The 19,615-nt window shown below is 46.3% G+C and overlaps 2 protein-coding genes across 3 annotated transcripts in view; one reads left to right on the top strand and one right to left on the bottom strand.

Moving 5' to 3' along the window:
• Positions 1 to 240: 240 nt before the first annotated feature.
• LOC115582996 (calpain-2 catalytic subunit-like) lies at positions 241 to 14,335 on the bottom strand. Of its 2 annotated transcripts, XM_030419335.1 has the most exons (21): positions 13,974 to 14,334; positions 10,499 to 10,568; positions 8,278 to 8,396; positions 7,053 to 7,186; positions 6,363 to 6,531; positions 5,816 to 5,899; positions 5,643 to 5,728; positions 5,392 to 5,457; positions 5,110 to 5,270; positions 4,603 to 4,772; positions 4,473 to 4,484; positions 3,755 to 3,966; positions 3,435 to 3,471; positions 3,009 to 3,074; positions 2,831 to 2,888; positions 2,665 to 2,729; positions 2,232 to 2,300; positions 2,067 to 2,145; positions 1,350 to 1,466; positions 565 to 623; positions 241 to 429 (listed from the first exon to the last, which is right to left on the bottom strand). In XM_030419335.1, exons 1-21 carry the CDS (start codon positions 14,208 to 14,210, stop codon positions 406 to 408), a joined length of 2,094 nt encoding a protein of 697 aa, XP_030275195.1. In that variant the 5' UTR covers positions 14,211 to 14,334; the 3' UTR covers positions 241 to 405. The 2 variants fall into 2 exon arrangements, with proteins under 2 accessions (XP_030275195.1, XP_030275204.1); XM_030419344.1 differs by lacking the exons at positions 241 to 429; positions 565 to 623 and adding an exon at positions 1,666 to 1,677 and having other exon boundaries at positions 13,974 to 14,335.
• A 532-nt stretch (positions 14,336 to 14,867) lies between these two features.
• Positions 14,868 to 19,615, top strand: part of LOC115585369 (uncharacterized) — a 28,980-nt gene continuing 24,232 nt past the window's right edge. The window contains exons 1-3 of the mRNA XM_030423690.1: positions 14,868 to 17,257; positions 18,352 to 18,421; positions 18,518 to 18,636. Of these exons, the coding sequence (XP_030279550.1) occupies positions 17,018 to 17,257; positions 18,352 to 18,421; positions 18,518 to 18,636 (429 nt within the window). The 5' untranslated portion in view covers positions 14,868 to 17,017. The remainder of the gene's footprint in view (positions 17,258 to 18,351; positions 18,422 to 18,517; positions 18,637 to 19,615) is intronic.

Here is a 19,615-nt window from a genome sequence, read left to right as displayed (position 1 = left end):
CATATTTGGGCAAAAGGGTGGAGCTGGGAGGACACGTTGCCATGGTAGCAACGTCAATCACAAGGTAGCTCCGCCCAAAGGATCCCCTGCTGTATGATATACCAAATCAAGTTTTCATAATCTTACATACTGACTGAAACCAGCCACCCCCTGCTGGACTGTAGACAGAATGCAGGTGAGATAACAACAACATGTAACCATCGTCTACACATGAAGTATGACAGAATAACGGCCGGCCCGTAAAGAGTTCTGGATACATTTATTGACTTTTCATGGTACATGGTGTCAGTCATGTGGTGGATACACAGAAAACATACGGAGTGAAAGAAGAGAAGCTGCAGCTGTAAACACAAATATGGCGTCCTGCAGTAACACTGGAGCTCCGGGCCAACGCGGAGCGCCGGCTCAGATCATGGCGAAGTTTAACCACTGCAGGAAGAGACGGAGAAACCAAGACAGAGTCAACATCTGAAGGTTATTCATACTGACCGGGTCCGCCTCTGACGGTCAGAGGCGAAACCTGGTCCGATTCAACATGATGAAGTTCGTGTTGTTGGTTCTCACCTGGTTGAAGTCGAGCTCGATGGAGCCGCTGTCCTGAGCGTCGAGCTTCTTGAAGATCCCTGAGGATGAAGATGAGTCACAGCTCATTAGCTAAATCATCTCATTAGCTTACTCAGCTAAGGTTCTAGTGTTGATGTGACCGGGCCTCGTGTCCCGGACAGACTCAGCACACAATGACTTTCAGACCACGTCACCATCATACAGATGTTCTGAACACAGGTTCTGTGTTTTTAATGCTAATCAGAATAACATGATCAGAACCACTAAACAAACAAACAAACAATAAAATGAATATCCACATGTATCACACAATGTTAGCTGTCAGTACTGATGAACACCTGCTGCTTCTTCATCCTCACTCACTTCAGTTAGCATTGTCACCTTTGATAACCGTTAGCAACATTAGCCTGACGCTCAGCTAACGTCAGGGTTTCTGCAGCTCTCTTTAACAGCTGACTGATGAACACTGTCTCATTAGAGCGAGCAGTGAAGCTCTGAACTCATCACTCATTAAGTTGACGGTGCTTCCTTCCTTTTAGTTTGATGAAGGACAACATGTGGACGACATGTTCAAAGCTAACTGTTGAAGGATGAAGACTACAGCTGCGGGTGAAGCTAACGCTAACACTCTACACAGACGTGCAGTTTGTGAATGAGATGAACGTCACACTACATTTTACAGGAAGTGAGTTGAATCATTAATAGATTCAGACTCTGTGATTGGTTATTTCTTGCTGCAGTGCATGTTGGGAGTTGTAGTTGACGTGTAGCTCGGTGTGACTCACTGAACATCATCTCCAGCCTCATCAGACAGCCCACGAAGTTGTCGAAGTCGATGGTCATGTCTGGGTCGGAGTATCGAGCCACCAGCAGCTGGTAGATGGTGTTGTTGAGGCTGAAACCTGCAGGAGGACGACACCATCATCATCACCATCATCATCACTATTATCATCGTCATCATTCAACAAGGAGTGAAATTACTGAACAATAATTTCTGTTCTGTTGAAGCTGCAACTAAAAATAAAAGAAGTGAAACGTGACCACGACCATGAAACAACGATCAGTGTCAGAATAAGAGCTGGCTGCTAACACGTAACGTACCGTCACATCAGTCTACTGACAGGAAAGAGTCCCGAAAGCAGCAGCAGAGAGAAACACACAAACATCATTATTCATTCAGTGCTGAGGCACAAACACACAACACATCAGGAGACAGAGAAGAAGAACAGGAAACGGGAAACAGGTTTTATTTTGAAGGTCAGACAGTTCAGTGTGAGGTGTGACTGCAGTGAGTCACCATGGTTACGACCCTGAGTTATAAGATTATTAAAAGTTTAAATGCTCAAAATCACAAACAAACATCTTAAGTGTTGACAAACTGGAGTTCAGCCTGTATCTGAGCTGTTGTCATGGTAACAGCCTTGGTTCTGTGTGCTGGTGTTGTGGGTTCTGGTCCAGTGGATGCTCGTGTTTCTGCACAAATAGCAGAAGAAGAAACTGACCTGCGTCTTTAAAGGCGACTCTCATCTCCGGCGTGCTCATCGTCCCCGAGTTGTCCGAGTCGTTCTTCTTATAGATGGACTGCAGACATGGAGACACACAGCTGCTGTTGTCACACCTGTCAGGTGAGCTCACACACTCTGAGGGTCAAAGGTCGCACTTCTTACCAGGTATCTCTGCACCTTCTTCCACAAGGTGGCGAACTCTCCAAGGCCGAGCTTCCCGTTCCCGCTGTCCTGCTCAACAGTTGAGGATCTTGTCTGACCTGCAGCTTTGTTACTCACCTCCTCCATCTCTACCGGGTCAGAACCTCACTGACAGGTACAGACTGACGTGCAGCCACAAACATCTGGACCCTCAAAGATCCACATGAATCTTTATATGTTTATTATTTATATTTTTATCTCACACTGTGTATTTCTGCTGCTGCACAACGATCCATCAGGATGAATAAAGTTCGGTCTCTGTTACATGATCTGCTGTTAGTTCTGAAGAACCCACACTTCCAAAACCTTCCTGTGGACACTGAGCAGAACAGAACCGGACCTCAGACGGAGCTCGGTTCTGACTGCGGAGCGCCGGGAAGCTAAAGAAGGATACATCCATCAGGTTGACCATGACCCTGCAGGTCTCCAGGCTGAAGCCGTCAGTTTTGATGTCAGTTCCTGTGAGGGAGAGACAGGAAGTTATAGGTGAGCAGGTGAGCAGGTGAACAAGTGAGCAGGTGAGCAGGTGAGCAGGTGCTGAAGCTTTAGCTTTGACGTACGTTTGGAGACGATCTTGTTCATGATGGTCCTGAGCTCCACCGCTGAGATCTCCATGTCCTGAAACACAACAGGGAACATGTCACAGCTGGACACCTGCAGGTCAGGGCACACCTGTCTATAGTCCCCTCAGGTGTGATGACAATCATGTTGACGTGAGTCCTCAGGTGTAAACCTTACGTCTCCAGCGAGTTTCGAGAAGAGTCCTCTGAACCCTGCGTCCACGTCCTCATCAGACACCGTCTCCTGAACACATCACCATGATAACAGTCACTACATCACCATGACGACAGTCACTACATCGCCATGACGACAGTCACTACATCGCCATGACGACAGTCACTACATCGCCATGATAACAGTCACTACATCACCATGACGACAGTCACTACATCGCCATGACGACAGTCACTACATCGCCATGACGACAGTCACTACATCGCCATGACGACAGTCACTGCAGGATGTACTGTGTTTGCACAGAAACATTCAAACAGAACCGACAGCTGACTGAGACGTGTCGTCTGTAGTGAGCAGTTTTAATTAAGACGTAACGATGATGTCATCATTAATTCATCTGTTCATTAATGGATCAACTTTACTTACATCATCTAGTTCAGCCTGGACCGGGTCGTCACAGGGCCTGATGGGACAGAAGCATGAAGGTGTTACAGAACACTGGACACATTATTAACACACACACACACACATACACAGGGTCTCTAAGCCTCCTTTCAGAAACACCACAGGCAGCTCTCTGTTCTGGTGGTGGACCTGAACCGGGCCCAGGACCAAACATGTGTCAGCCTGTTTGCATAAGACACGAGTCGTCCAGAGTCCCTCAGCACTGACTGAAGCGCACCAGGTTTTGGGCAGCCCCCCTCCAGCTCCCTTAACAACCAGCAGAACCAGGTTCAGAGTCTTACTGGGTCTCAGTCTGCTTCTCAGAGAACACACGGATGCAGAAGTCTCCGTTGAGATGCGGTTCGAAGGTGGACGGGACGATCAGGTACTCTCCCGGGGGCAGCTTGAAGCGAGAGCAAACCTCACGCAGGTTGATGAAGGTTTCGGACTTTGCCGTCTGAGCGTGGGTCAGGAAGTAGTTCTTGTCCAGATGCACCTCCCTCTGGCCTTGAAACTGAAGGGAGGAAACAGCCAATCAGGACAGCCTGTGTTTTGAAGCTAAAGTTTAGTTAGCTTAGCATAAAGACTGGGAACAGGGGGGAAAGATAGCTGACCTCTGTCCGGCTGCTCTAAAGCTGACTGACTGTGGTTTGTTATAATGTGGTTCTGCAGGGATTATGTGCCAGGCTGTTTCCTGGCTCTGACCAGTTGCCTGGCAACCAGTGATGACGTCAAAGGTTCACTGGTCCTGATAATAAAATAGTCACATAATCCCTTAACTGAATATGTTTGCAGGAGATCATTCTCCAAACTGATTTGGATTCAAACTGTAAATGCAGTTAAAACATACATCACTGCATCACAACAAAGAAATATTTAAACCTCCAATCAAAGAGACGTCCTGGATGGACAGAGTGGTTTTAAGTCTGATTATTTGAATAATATTAATGTAATAATGACAGTTGTTTTTTCAGCCGTTGACCTTTAACCTGAAGGTGTTGTCAGGCGTTCAGAACTCACCTCCTTTGGAACCTGAAACAAGCAGAGGACAAGAATAAGTTTTGTTTAGTAAGTGGATGCGTCTGTATCGCCGTGTTACATTCTCTACGTATTGATCTGGTCCTAAACCTAAAGTGTCTTCAGTTCTCACCTCATAGATGGCAAACCCAACGGTGTGCATGTCCTCTCCTTGTTTCCGGAGCTTTCTGCGGTTCTTCTGGATCAGACCGACCACAAAGCTGCAGCCCACTTCGCCATCATCGGGGTCATCATCCTCCTCATCCAGCTTGATCACAAACTGAGGATTCATCCAGAACGTGTCTGCAGAGGAAAGACAGCTTCCAGTCACATCAACAACATCACCTCTCATGAGAAACTCTTAAAAACTCCAGCTCCATCAGTGATCCCAGAATCTGTTCCGTACGTGCTAGAAGTTCATCCTAAAGAACCTTTCGAGGAGAAGAAGAAACCCTCCTCGTACCTGACGAGGTCTAATCAGAAGGGGTCAACCTTGATCAGCGCGAGGGACTCTTCAAACGGGATGTTCCTTTCTTATATATATTGTTTAATCTCTGACAAAGTTTATGTACCCTTCGTCAGGACTTCATTGTGACTTCAGACTTCTGTCTATGGGAGTAAAAGTAGCTGCACTTCTTACAGGGGTGGTTCCTGCAGCCTCCAGCGGTGGATCCTCTCCTCCAGGAGCCATCGAACTTGCTGACGCTCCAGTGTTTCACAGAGTCATCTTCGATGGTGTCGGGGGTCAGAGTGCACAACTCAACACGATTATAGTGACGGCAGAAGTCGCTGAAGGACATCCTGCAGAGATAGGACAGGGAAGACCTCTCACTCTGCTGCTATAAACACTAACATCACTGCCACATCCATCCACCACAGAACCAATGGATCGGGTCTGCTAACACTCAGACGCTCCACCTACCAGAACTCTCCGTCCTCTGCGTTGGCATGTGGACAGTCTCCCTGCACCTGGCTCCACTCAGACGATCTGTGTGAACAGAACAGACACTGTTAAAGCAGAACAGACTGTAGCAGGATGTTAACAGGCAGCATGATAACAAGCATGGTGACATGTAGTGCTACACCACAGACTGAAACCAGCCATTCTCTGTTCACTAACACACTGTCCCAGTTTCACCAGTACGTGTGTGGGTGTTGTGCTGGTGTGGTTACCCGTCGCTCCACGCTCCGGTCCACTCCACCTGACCCCACGGGTTCCTCATCCTCACCAGCCGCTCATTCCGGCCACGGAAGTTCACCTGGAAACATAACAACAACGTTTCATTCTCCTCTTGTTCCACATCACCTCATTCTCTTCTCATTTCATTTCCAGGACGTGACATCACCTCCACAGCTCCCGTCAGTGAGTAGGCGTGGCCTTTCACCAGCTTCTGACGGGTGACGGCCTCCGAGTCTGCGGCGCTGGTGATCTGCAAGGAGGCAAGGTTTACTCATCATCATCATCATCATCATCATCACAGAGTCTAAACACCAAAAACAAAACTTCTGAGTTCTAGTATCTACTTTCATCTCTGCTCCTCTTCTTGATTTCTGTCTCTGTTGATGTTTTTCTGCTTCATCTCATTATTTTCTGACAAAATATTCAGACTTTATCTAAACATGACGAGTTCCTCCCACTGAGGAAGAGCGACTGAAGAGTGTTTTAGTTTATAGCCTGAGGCTGCAGGAAGGATCTAGTTTGTTTGATATTCAGAGTTTATCATAAAAGGAAATGAAACCTGTTTATCAGGAAACGCTTAAGTTGTTTATGTGACGAGCAGGAAACTGGAGCTCATTTTGTTTCAGATAGTCCTGAAAACTGTCTTCAGAGAGTCGGCGTGTGTTCCTGAGCATCATGACGAGAACTTCACAGTGTTTCTCCCTCAGACTCACGTCGATGGAGCAGCCCAGCAGCGCTCCAGCCTCCAGGGCCTTCTTGATGATCTGGAACAGGTTGGCGGGGGGACGTTGGAGGTCGTAGTTCTCAGCGATGCCACCGGTGAAATCTTCAAATCCTTCAGTGGTGGAACCGCCAGACAGCGCTTCATAGCAGCCGTTCACTCTGTGACCAAAACACAGGCTGAATATTAAAGAGCACCTTCTCCTGGAACAATGAACCTTTTTGTGATCCATGCAATATTCTGATGAGACAGTACAGGACTTCACTGCAGACCCAGAACAACTGTCCTTTGGCTGTCCAGTTGGATACAAAGCAGTCAGTCAGTCAGACAGACGATAGCACCATCAGATTTCTGAGAGATGTTCCAATGTTCACACAGTGTTACAATCACTGAGTGAACTGATGGACAACACTTTCAAAATAAAGGTCTTGGCCTGTTGTGAATAGAAGGTTGTCTATGGAGCCAGAACGGTGACTTTAAAATTTGGCATCCAAAAAAAAAAATTGGCATTGAAAACAAACCAGTATTCGGACTTGAATTATTTGAATTACTTTCTTTTTTCAGTGCCAATACTTGTTTCAATGTCAGTACAACTGTTTTCAATACAAATGTTTCAATGACACATTTAAAAGCCACTGTTCTGGCTCCATAGTTGTCAAATTGAAACCCGAGTTGATCTTACTTGGCGTAGGCTTTCTCCAGCAGAGCGCTCCAGAACTCCCTCCCCTCCGCCGAGTGGACGAACATCAGCTCTCCATCTTTGACCGGCAGGCGGTCGTCGATCACCACGTCCACCCACTCACCAAACTGCCAGAACTACAAGACAAATGTTCTTATTGTGAGTTGCTTTGGACAGAAGCGTCTGCTAAACGCTCTAAATGTAAACTACAGACTGTCAGACAGGAAACAGCCTGACATTTACTGTGAAAGTCTCTCTCAATAGTCTGATTTCTTCTTCCGGTCAACAGCGTCAGTCACTACCAATTCCTGCTCTGTATGAAACAAACCCGTCCATCTCTGAGACAAACAGACTCCATGTTTCTGCTCAAAGACAGAAAGAAGTTCATGTAGAACATTTGCTGAATGAACAAGAAGGTCCAAATAATGCAGAATGAGTCAGAGACAGAGTTTCACAGAGTTTATAAAGTGTCTCCAACTCAACAACTCACTAAACTGACACATTTGTTAAGGGAGTCTGGGGACTTTCTCCACGGGGACAAAGAAGGAGCCTATATTGTTCCTGTTTAGTGTCTTTGTAACATGTGACATGATCCAGCTGGTTGGCGGCTTCAGGTTGACGTTTAGAAGAATAAAACCAATTGAAATTTAATGAAAATTTCGTTTTTAGTCAAATAACATCACCTTCATTGTGCCAAACTGCAGTGGCTCCAGATGTTCAAATTATTATTTTGGGCTTCGTTGAATTAGAGCATTTATAATATTTACAGGAGAAAATAAAAAAAACTTCCGTAGAGGGAATCTTCTTCATGTCTCTTAAAGAGGCAGCGTGTTGGTTTGTTTCTCTACCATCAGTGAATCAACAGGCTCTTCTCAGATATCAGTGGTCACCTGTGAGTTTGATTATACAACAATTGTACCTGTAATGGATGTTATGATCACCTGAGTTACTGGTATCCTGGTTCTGTCAGATGGTTCTGGTCCTGGATCAGGGCTACTCAGCTTTTGTGATTGTAACTAGCTACCATAGCTGCACCGTAAATAAAGCTTATGAGTTCAGAGAGTTCATTGTTGGCTCATCGCATCAGTTGTGGAGTTCAGTGGGTTCAGTGTTCGGTCCACTTTAAAATGTCAGTCCCTCATGAGTGCACTCAGACAAACATCTGCCATGAGGTCAACACTCGGCAACACAACTGAGACAAACTACATGTCATGAGGACTTGTGTTACCTGGAAGTGGAAGATGCCGGCGTAGTCGTCACCGAAGCCCTGGTCAGTGGGAACGACTCTGGCCATCACATACTCGTTAAGGGTCAGCGAGGCGATGGCCGCCAACAGCCAGCAGTCACCTGGACAGACAGGAAACAGTCGGTAACATTACAAATGATTCACTGTTAGTCAACAATCATTAAGTCATCCAGGTCATGGTAATTCTAGGTTCTGTATCAACTGGGGTCAACTGGACTTGTTTCACGTCTCATCCAAGAGGCTTCTTCCCTTCTAACTAATTGGAGGAGCTGCAGGCTTTAAACTATGTGTGGGAGTGTGCTTACAGCATATGGGAGTGTCCTTATATATAGTGGGAATGTCTTTATATATAGTGGGAGTGTCCTTATATAGTATGTGAGTGTCCTTATATAGTGTGGGAATGTCTTTATATATAGTGGGAGTGTCCTTATATAGAGTGGGACTGTCTTTATATATAGTGGGAGTGTCCTTATATAATATGGAAGTGTCCTTATATATAGTGGGAATGTCTTTATATATATAGTGGGAGTGTCCTTATATAGAGTGGGAATGTCTTTATATATAGTGGGAGTGTCCTTATATAGTGTAGAATTTCCCTTATTTATAATGGGAGTTTTCTTATAAAGTGTGGGAGTGTCTTATATAGTGTGGGAGTGTCCTTATATAGTGTAGAAATGTCCCTTATTTATAGTGGGAGTTTTCTTATAAAGTGTGGGAGTGCCTTATATAGTGTGGGAGTGTCCTTATATAGTATAGACAGAGAGGAGGAATTGAGAAAACATAACTACATAGTCATTCCTGATGTCGCAGGAACATCTGAGAGACTCAGGAGGATCTTTAATAATCATCATATCCTGGTCCACTTTAAACCCACTAACACTCTGAGACAGAACCTCGTTCATCCTGAGGACAGAACAACCAGACATGAACAGAGTCATGCAGTTTATGTTGTTCAGTGCAGCAGGACTGCACAGACTTGATGTGGTTTTTGACGGAGCAACAGAGGATTCAGACTGGGTGGAGGAGAAACAGCCTGCAGACTCTTTCTGCTCCCACCACAAATATTCAGCTGCAGTTAACGCAAGGTCTCACTCTGAGCAACATTCCTGAGCTGAGTGGCTGTAACTGTGACGGTCCAGCTGAAAACAGGAAGCTTCAGAGAATCTGTAGTTTCAGCCTGAAGAAAAGTTTGATGTGAGGAAGCTTGAAAGAGTTACACAACCAGAGAGCTGCTGTGGTTTAATGAAGGCACGGCAAGCTGGTGACTCATCCACCACAACACTGTGTGTGTGTGTGTGCGCGCGTGTGTGTGTGTGTGTGTGTGTGTGTGTGTGTGTGTGTGTGTGAAGGTGTGTGTGAGGGTGTGTGTGTGTGTGTGTGTGTGAGGGTGTGTCCTCATTGGTTGACAGCACATATCCCCCCCTCTGATGTTTGCCTCTCGCCCTCTAACAATAGCTGCCAGGCCTTTTCCTGTCTTGCTCCTTCCTGCTCAGCCAATCAGGGCTCAGCGTGGCAGCGCCCTCTAATTACAGCAGGACCAGGATCTCAGCTGGTTCACATTAACTCCTCTGGTTACAAAATATTCAGCAGTAAACTGAAATCTGAACGACTGAGTCAGTGAACATGTTCACAGCCGGGCATCGTCAGAAGGTCAGAGTTAAAGGAGGACCAACCCTTCAGACCCTCAGACCCCTCAGACCCTCAGACCCTCAGACATCATCAGGGGTCAGTAATGTAAACATTCCCAACATGGCGTCTCCAGCCCTGGTGACTTCTCTTACGTTACCATGGCAACCATGGACAGTGTCTCGATGCAGGACTGTCGTAATGTTAGCGAGCTAGCTAGTTAGCCACAGAGACATCAGCAGAGAAGAATACATTAAACAACAGAGTTCTGACCGGTGTCACATTGTGGGGCTTAGCTAAGCTAACCAGCCACAGCATTATATTTAGCATATAGGCTGAGAGTTCATTGATCTGACACGTGACCACCTTAAAATCATCGATCAGTTCATCAAATTGTGTTATTGCACATCTGTAATGTTTCCTGTTGACTGTTAAAACCAGTTACCTCAGTCCACACAGACCACTCCCCTCCGCAGCCAACTGCCCACCTGTCTACCTGTCTACCATTCTATCTGTCTACCTGTTCAGGGACAGTCTGGAGGCTGTGGTGTGTTCACTGACCATTTTGAAAACTCACCTAGAGCTCCCTGGCAGATGTCGGTCCTGGTGGCTCCGCCCAAGATGAACTCAGGATTAGAGACCAGTTCCTATTGGTCAAAAGGTCAGAAACAAACAGAGTGCATAAAAAGCTGCTGCGAGGATTCAAGACACAGAAACAAAAAGTTTGACTGTCGGAACCTCCTGGTTGTCACAACCACAGGCTGCACTGCATGTTGTGTCTCTGAGGTTGTTTGTGTCTCTGTGGTTGTTTTGTGTCTCTGTGGTTGTTTTGTGTCTCTGTGGTTGTTGTGTGTCTCTGTGGTTGTTTTGTGTCTCTGTGGTTGTTTTGTGTCTCTGTGGTTGTTTTGTGTCTCTGTGGTTGTTTTGTGTCTCTGTGTGGTTGTTTTGTGTCTCTGTGGTTGTTTTGTGTCTCTCTGGTTGTTTGTGTCTCTCTGGTTGTTTTGTATCTCTGTGTGGTTGTTTTGTGTGTCTGTGTGGTTGTTTTGTGTCTGTGGTTGTTTTGTGTGTGTGTGGTTGTTTTGTGTGTCTGGTTGTTTTGTGTGTGTGTGGTTGTTTTGTGTGTGTGTGGTTGTTTTGTGTGTCTGTGGTTGTTTTGTGTGTCTGGTTGTTTTGTGTGTGTGTGGTTGTTTTGTGTGTGTGTGGTTGTTTTGTGTCTCTCTGGTTGTTTTGTGTCTCTCTGGTTGTTTTGTGTCTCTGTGGTTGTTTTGTATCTCTGTGTGGTTGTTTTTTGTCTCTGTGGTTGTTTGTGTCTCTGTGGTTGTTTTGTATCTCTGTGGTTGTTTTGTGTCTCTGTGTGGTTGTTTTTTGTCTCTGTGGTTGTTTTGTGTCTCTGTGGTTGTTTGTGTCTCTGTGGTTGTTTTGTGTCTCTGTGGTTGTTTTGTGTCTCTGTGGTTGTTTTGTATCTCTGTGTGGTTGTTTTTTGTCTCTGTGGTTGTTTTGTGTCTCTGTGGTTGTTTGTGTCTCTGTGGTTGTTTTGTGTCTCTGTGGTTGTTTGTGTCTCTGTGGTTGTTTTGTGTCTCTGTGGTTGTTTTGTGTCTCTGTGTTCAGGTTGCAGTTGTCTCTTGCAGCTGAACTGTATTTCCTGCAGTGAATATAAGTAAGGGATAATGCCCGACGAGGTGTCCATAAACAGGAGTTAATGGCCTCCGCGAAGTCCATTAACTCCTGTTTATGGACACTTCGAAGGGCATTATCCCGCGTATACCATGGTCACTTGCCAAAAAAAAGAAATTAAGACCATTCATTTATATTTTCATGCATTTTACAATCAAAATATAAAGTTTTTCACACGCCATAACTAAGTTTCCCTGGTAACGCCTGAGGGTTTGACTAATACCTGGAACACTCATTTCCCTCCTGTAAGGTTCTTATGCAACGGAGACGTTGTTCACTCCTCCAGTAAATAGGACGGATCATAGATACGACTTGGCAACAGAAGTATTCTAGTCCGCTCAGCCATGAGCCAGAAAGCTAACGTTATGCTAGCAAGTCAATAACATTGCGTACGGTTGACAAACAGTAAATATAATTTGACAGTATGCTAGCTAACACGATTAGCTTGCTAACCAGTCATGTCATTGTCCCCAAATCAATATCAAGATTTTCACGAACAAATGACCGGCCGTGTGTAACGTTACTGTGGCCGCAGCCTGAAGCAGAGAGCTGAACAGTGAACGGGATGTGAGATTATTCGCGTATCAGTAAATTTAGAGGGGAAGTGAACTTTCTGCAGCTTGTGTGTTACAGTCGCCACCCTGTGGTGTTCAGAGGATAAGACACTGAAGGACTGACGGACTGAACTCAGTGCTGGAAATATAATATTCAGATTTGATACGCCAGCTAGCGCATTAATTTACAGCGGTGAACAGTCAATTTGACTAGAACTACTTATTAGGTGTCCATATATCAGGGGTTAATGGACACCCTGCAGCCAATCAGAATCGAGTATTCCCCCAGACCATGGTATAATAACAGATAATCAGTAACAGATGACCATCTCTGTTCTCACAGTTACAGCTTCACTGTCGGTGTGCGCTGAGACTCTCTGTAGGAGTCTGAGAGGTTCTGTGTCAGTAACATCTTCTCAAACAGCTCTGGTTTGGGTCCGGGCTCAGGGCTCTGTCCGTTGTTAGGTTGTCTCAGTCAAGTCCGAGTGTCAGGACACTGACTTGTGTTCTTGTTGAAATCATTCTTTAAATTCCTGAAACACTTTAAACACCCAAGTGGAGCTTTTTTCTCGCTGACTGAAACCTGCTGCAGGTTTAAACCTCTCAGAGGTCACATTCTTGTACCTGAGTGTGGCTTCAGTCAGGACTCAGACACACAGACACACTCAGAGATCAGCGGCGGGCTGCAGCTCGTGCACCGACACGTACCGAACACCAGCAGCATCTAACATGTCGACCTACAGCGTCACTCCCTCCTCCTCCTCTGCCCGCTACTTCCTGCTTCTGACAAAACTCAGTGACACATCTGCACGAGGACGCCGTCACCACAGAGTGAAGAGAGCCGTCAGGACTCTGACATGGTCTCTTCTGCAGTTATAAACTCTGCATTATGTTTTTATACACGTTTCCTGCTCCTCCCTGTGCTGCCCCTGGTTCTGAGTGTGTAGTGACTCATCTGCCTGGTATGTAGGATCTCTGATGGGCTGTGACTCACTGCACTGTTTAAATAGTCCTGCAGTAAAAACACCACAGATATTAATGTTCATGTACATGTTGGTGTTCATGAAGCAGCTGAGGCAAAAAGATGAACATGAATCTAATAATGAATCATCATCAGACACACCGACTCAATATATTACACCTCTGTTAAGTTTCATTAAAGATCGCTGCAGATTACTGTTGATAATCTGTCACAGTCAGATTCTCTGGATGATATTCTGAGGTCACGCTCTGTCATATTCATTCAATACTGACTAAAGTTAAACATCTAGAATCTGCAAATCAGATCTGAAGTTCTGAGTCCTGCAGAAAGAAAGAGCATCATCACCATCACCATCCCCCGTTACATTTAAAATACACCACATACATATACAGTATCTATATACACATATACAGTATATATATATACACATATACAGTATATATATATACACATATACAGTATATATATATAAACATATACAGTACACAGTGTATATAGTACACAGACTGTGTATTGTACATGTACTGTGTGAGTTCCTGTTAGTATTCTGAGTTTTGAACTTGACAGTTTGCAGCTTGTTGCTGTTTCTAACTGTTCCACAGACCTGAATGACGTCATTGTTGTTGTTATTGATATTAGACTAATATCGATCAGATGTGATCAGTATCTGTCTGAACACGTGAGGAGGTTTTTTCCATGTGGGTGGAGCATCCCGCAGGTCCTCTGCCAGCAACCCCCCCCTCCACCAACACCACCCCGCCCCTCCGACCCCACCCACTCCTCCAAACTAACGCACCCATTCAGATCCGCATCCAGATCCAGGACCAGGCCCGGGTTCTTACCGTGGGTCTCTTCCAGGTGACTCCGCGGACCTTGTAGGAGCTCCGGCCCAGCTCGTTGAAGCCCAGCGCTTCGGGCGCGGCGGGGAAGGTCGGGTCGCAGAACAGCTTCCCGGCGGAACTACACTGAGCCCGCAGGGTCTTGAAGTCCTGGTTCAGGTACCGCGTCGCATTGGCGTTGGTGCCGAAGCCCGCAGCCAGGGCCCGCTTCTTGGCCAGGGTGGAGGCCACGCCGGACATGATGGAGGCGAAGAAGAAGATCCGACACAGAAGAGAAGAACGCACAACAAACTTCTGCTGGACTCAGATTTCTGTCAGACTCAGACTCAGACCTCCGCCCCGAACCAGAGCAGAGGAGGAGCTCCCTCCCTCCCTCTCTCCCTCCCTCTCTCTCACTCTCTCTCTCTGTGTGTGTGTGTGTGTGTGTGTGTGTGTGTGTGTGTGTGGTGACTTTTTAAAGCAGGAAGTAAAGACCCAGAAGAGTTAAGCGGGCAGAACTCTGGATGGTCCGGTCCACATGTTTAAAGGAGCAGTTCACTCCTCTTCTCCTGATGATCCAACACTGTGGCAGAGTTCTGATCCGCTCCAGCAGCCACAGACTAACAACCAAAACAGACACACAAAGGCTCCAAAACTCTATTCAAACGCAGCAGAATCAGCTGTTAGCACTTCCTGTTAGCAGTGAACCTGTGCAGGTTCAGACACGCTCACTGGATCACTGTGGTACTGAACAGAACTTAAAACATGATGTTTCTCAGGCAGGTTCTGAACATGTGAGGAGACACTGGAGGATTTCTGAGCAGACAGACAGACAGACGGATAGATAGATAGATAGACAGATAGATAGATAGATAGATAGATAGATAGATAGATAGATAGATAGATAGACATAGCAGGTGCACTCAGGTACAAATACAATCCAAACACTGGGTCCAATATAAAGTCAGTAGAACAGTGAGCACAGTAACCTGCTGAGGTACAACAGGTAGCAGCAGCATGAGGACTGACGGGTGATCATTTAAAGCACGTCTGATGGAAACAACAGGGAACCATTCCGCTCCATTAGGCAGTGGGGTTTATACATTACCCACAATGCAACTGAGCCAATGAGTGACATCACTGGAGGCAGTTTATCAGACGTGAGACGAGGGGTGTTCAGTTGGTTGTGATCTGCAAACTCACCACTAGACATCACTATGTAACTACGTCCTGTAAACTACGTTGTGTAAACTACGCCCTGTAAACTACGCCCTGTAAACTACGCCATGTAAACTACGCCCTGTAAACTACGCCCTGTAAACTACGTCCTGTAAACTACGCCCTGTAAACTGCGTCCTGTAAACTACGTCCTGTAAACTACGCCCTGTAAACTGCGTCCTGTAAACTACGTCCTGTAAACTACGTCCTGTAAACTACGCCCTGTAAACTACGTCATGTAAACTACGTCCTGTAAACTACGCCCTGTAAACTGCGTCCTGTAAACTACGCCCTGTAAACTGCGTCCTGTAAACTACGTCCTGTAAACTACGCCATGTAAACTACGCCATGTAAACTGCGTCCTGTAAACTACGCCCTGTAAACTACGTCCTGTAAACTACGCCCTGTAAACTACGTCCTGTAAACTACGCCATGTAAACTGCGTCCTGTAAACTACGCCATGTAAACTGCGTCCTGTAAACTACGCCATGTAAACTACGCCATGTAAACTGCGTCCTGTAAACTACGCCCTGTAAACTACGTCCTGTAAACTACGCCCTGTAAACTACGCCCTGTAAACTACGCCCTGTAAACTGCGTCCTGTAAACTACGCCCTGTAAACTGCGTCCTGTAAACTACGTCCTGTAAACTACGCCATGTAAACTGCGTCCTGTAAACTACGCCGTGTAAACTGCGCCCTGTAAACTACGCCATGTAAACTACGCCATGTAAACTACGCCCTGTAAACTACGCCGTGTAAACTGCGCCCTGTAAACTGCGTCCTGTAAACTACGTCCTGTAAACTACGCCATGTAAACTGCGTCCTGTAAACTACGCCGTGTAAACTGCGCCCTGTAAACTACGCCATGTAAACTGCGCCCTGTAAACTACGCCATGTAAACTGCGTCCTGTAAACTACGCCATGTAAACTGCGTCCTGTAAACTGCGTCCTGTAAACTACGCCATGTAAACTACGTCCTGTAAACTATGCCCTGTAAACTACGTTGTGTAAACTGCGTCCTGTAAACTACGCCATGTAAACTACGCCCTGTAAACTACGCCCTGTAAACTACGCCCTGTAAACTATGCCATGTAAACTGCGTCCTGTAAACTACGCCCTGTAAACTACGCCCTGTAAACTACGCCCTGTAAACTACGCCATGTAAACTGCGCCCTGTAAACTACGCCATGTAAACTGCGTCCTGTAAACTGGACCTTCAGGAAGTTTAAAAAATGCCTGCAATCTGAAAAAGGTTTTCGAAATTGTCCTGAAAGAGACTGAAAGATTCAAATCAAAGTCTTCTAATGTCTCTACAGAAGATAAAACTGTGAGAACCTGCAGTACTGACCCGTCCTGCTGCTGGACCTGGTCTGGTGGGTCCACCTGTCAGTGGTCAGTGTGGAGGGCTACAGCAGGTGGAGACAGACGGCTGATGGACATCTGGTCTGACCTTTGACCTCATCCTGTCTTTACTGGTTTTTGTCCACACACAGCCGATCAGGTCCGGACTCACGCTGTCCCTGATGAGAGGGTCGAGGACGTGGTTCTTGATCCAGACCCTGCTCAGCCAATCAGGAGTCAGAGCTGGTGATCATGTGACATGTGGCTGAGACAGAGTTCAGTCTGTGCGTCGACACCTGAGGTGTTTATCCAACTGTTCACTGAATAATTCAGCTACTGATATCACACTGCTCCCTCACCTGGAACAAAGCTCCGCCCACTTACACCTGACTGCCTTTATATTTCACACACACACGGGTCACCACGGATCACTGCACACCTCAGACAACATTTGCACCTGCAGCTTCATCTCAATTAGATCCTGACAGACTCTCATCAGACTCTCAGGATGGCGAACACAGCAGCAGAACTGGCCCGGAGGAAGGCCCGGGAGGAGGAGGGCGCCGGTAGTCGGGCTAACGCTGTCCCATTCAACCAGCAGGACTTTGAGCGTTTGCGGAGCGAGTGTCTGCGGACCGGCTCGCTGTTCTGCGACCCGACCTTCCCCGCCGGCTGGGACTCTCTGGGATACAACCAGCTGGGACGCTACTCCTCCAAAACCATCGGGGTGGAGTGGAAACGTCCCGCGGTGAGCTGAGCGCTGACATCATCAATGTTTAATCTTCTGTTAACACAGAGACCTCCTCTGGGTCAGCATCAACATCAAGATGGTTTAATTATTCATGTTTTATTATTTATTAACTGAAACATTTAATAACTGAAACATGTGGTTAATATGAATCAGCCCTCAAAGGCTCAGACCTGTTTGATGAGATTTAATGAGGAAGTCGAGACGATTACACACACACACACACACACACACATCTGTAATCTGCAAACATGTTTACTTTAATAATTAAAGGAATAATTTAACATTTCAGGAAACAGTGTGTCATTAGGAGGCGTTCAGGTGTCACTGTGTGTCAGTACAGTCAAGGTGTTCTTAGCTTAGCTTAGCATAAAGAATGCAAGTGGGTGGAAACAGCTAGCCTGGGTCTGTCCACACAGAATCCAGCAGCTTCTTTAAATTCACTGAATAACAGGTTGATGTAACCTGGACAGAAGCGTTTGTGGTTTTGGTGGAGTCGTGTGTTGGAACTATTTCTTGGCAAACAGCAGGTATCCTTCCGCCCACCTGTGTGCAGCCTCTCAAGCGTCAGGGCCGGAGCCAGAACCTGCAGCCTTCTGCCGGCCCACAGATATTAAAGATAAAATCAAACCACCTCCTGTTAATCAGAGTCTGACTCAGTCCGTGTAAATATTAACCCAACAAGGATGAACACGGTGTGTGTGCACCTGGTCAGGTGTATGTGCACCTGGTCAGGTGTGTGTGCACCTGGTCAGGTGTGACCAGGTCCATTTCTCTCACTTTAGCTTCCTCTCAGGTTTGTAGCTTTTAGATTTCATGTTGTTGCTGAGGAACCTGGTCTGTAGAGAGACCTTCAGGTTCTCCTCGGGACAGGACTCTGGGCCGGGCCAACAGTACTTTTACTGAAGGACTGGATCTGAACACCTCCTCCTGATTGGTTCCGTCTCATTCTCTTCACTTCCTGTTACTGGAAATAAAATGAAACACGATGAAGTGTGAATCTTGTTCTGGAGACAAATCAGAGAAACATGACTTATTATTATTGATATGATGATGATGACCATCACTAATCACCTGCTGTCTCGTCCAATCAGGAGCTGTGTTCTGATCCTCGCTTCATTGTTGATGGAGCGAAGAGAACAGACATCTGTCAGGGAGAGCTGGGTGAGACACACACACACACACACGCACAGCTGTGTGACGTCTAACAGGTGTGATCATGTGACCAGGTGTGTGTGTGTGTGTGTGTGTGTGTCTCAGGTGACTGCTGGCTGCTGGCTGCCATCGCCTCTCTGACTTTGGACCCGGCCATCCTGAACAGAGTGGTTCCTCCGGGTCAGAGCTTCAGCTTGCAGTACGCCGGCATCTTTCACTTCCAGGTAAGTGAAACTAACCACCTAATTAACCGTGTCTCTGGACTCTGTGCTGATTTCTCACTTCACTGATGTTCTGTAGATGGTACCAGTGATGTTCTGTAGGGTACCAGTGATGTTCTGTAGATGGTACCAGTGATGTTCTGTAGGGTACCAGTGATGTTCTGTAAGGTACCAGTGATGTTCTGTAGGGTACCAGTGATGTTCTGTAGATGGTACCAGTGATGTTCTGTAGGGTACCAGTGATGTTCTGTAGGGTACCAGTGATGTTCTGTAGATGGTACCAGTGATGTTCTGTAGGGTACCAGTGATGTTCTGTAGGGTACCAGTGATGTTCTGTAGATGGTACCAGTGATGTTCTGTAGGGTACCAGTGATGTTCTGTAGATGGTACCAGTGATGTTCTGTAGGGTACCAGTAATGTTCTGTAGGGTACCAGTGGTGTTCTATAGATGGTACCAGTGATGTTCTGTAGGGTACCAATGATGTTCTGTAGATGGTACCAATGATGCTCTGTAGATGGTACCAATGATGTTCTGTAGATGGTACCAATGATGTTCTGTAGATGGTACCAGTGATGTTCTGTAGATGGTACCAGTGATGTTCTGTAGGGTACCAGTGATGTTCTGTAGATGGTACCAGTGATGTTCTGTAGGGTACCAGTGATGTTCTGTAGATGGTACCAGTGATGTTCTGTAGATGGTACCAGTGATGTTCTGTAGGGTACCAGTGATGTTCTGTAGATGGTACCAGTGATGTTCTGTAGGGTACCAGTGATGTTCTGTAGGGTACCAGTGATGTTCTGTAGATGGTACCAGTGATGTTCTGTAGGGTACCAGTAATGTTCTGTAGGGTACCAGTGGTGTTCTATAGATGGTACCAGTGATGTTCTGTGGGGTACCAGTAATGTTCTGTAGATGGTACCAATGATGCTCTGTAGATGGTACCAATGATGTTCTGTAGATGGTACCAATGATGCTCTGTAG

The sequence above is a fragment of the Sparus aurata genome, chromosome 1, assembly GCF_900880675.1.
Source record: "Sparus aurata chromosome 1, fSpaAur1.1, whole genome shotgun sequence".
Lineage (NCBI taxonomy): Eukaryota > Metazoa > Chordata > Actinopteri > Spariformes > Sparidae > Sparus > Sparus aurata.
The sequence above is the reverse complement of the archived record's forward strand: the minus strand, read 5'-3'. Positions and strand labels throughout refer to the sequence as shown.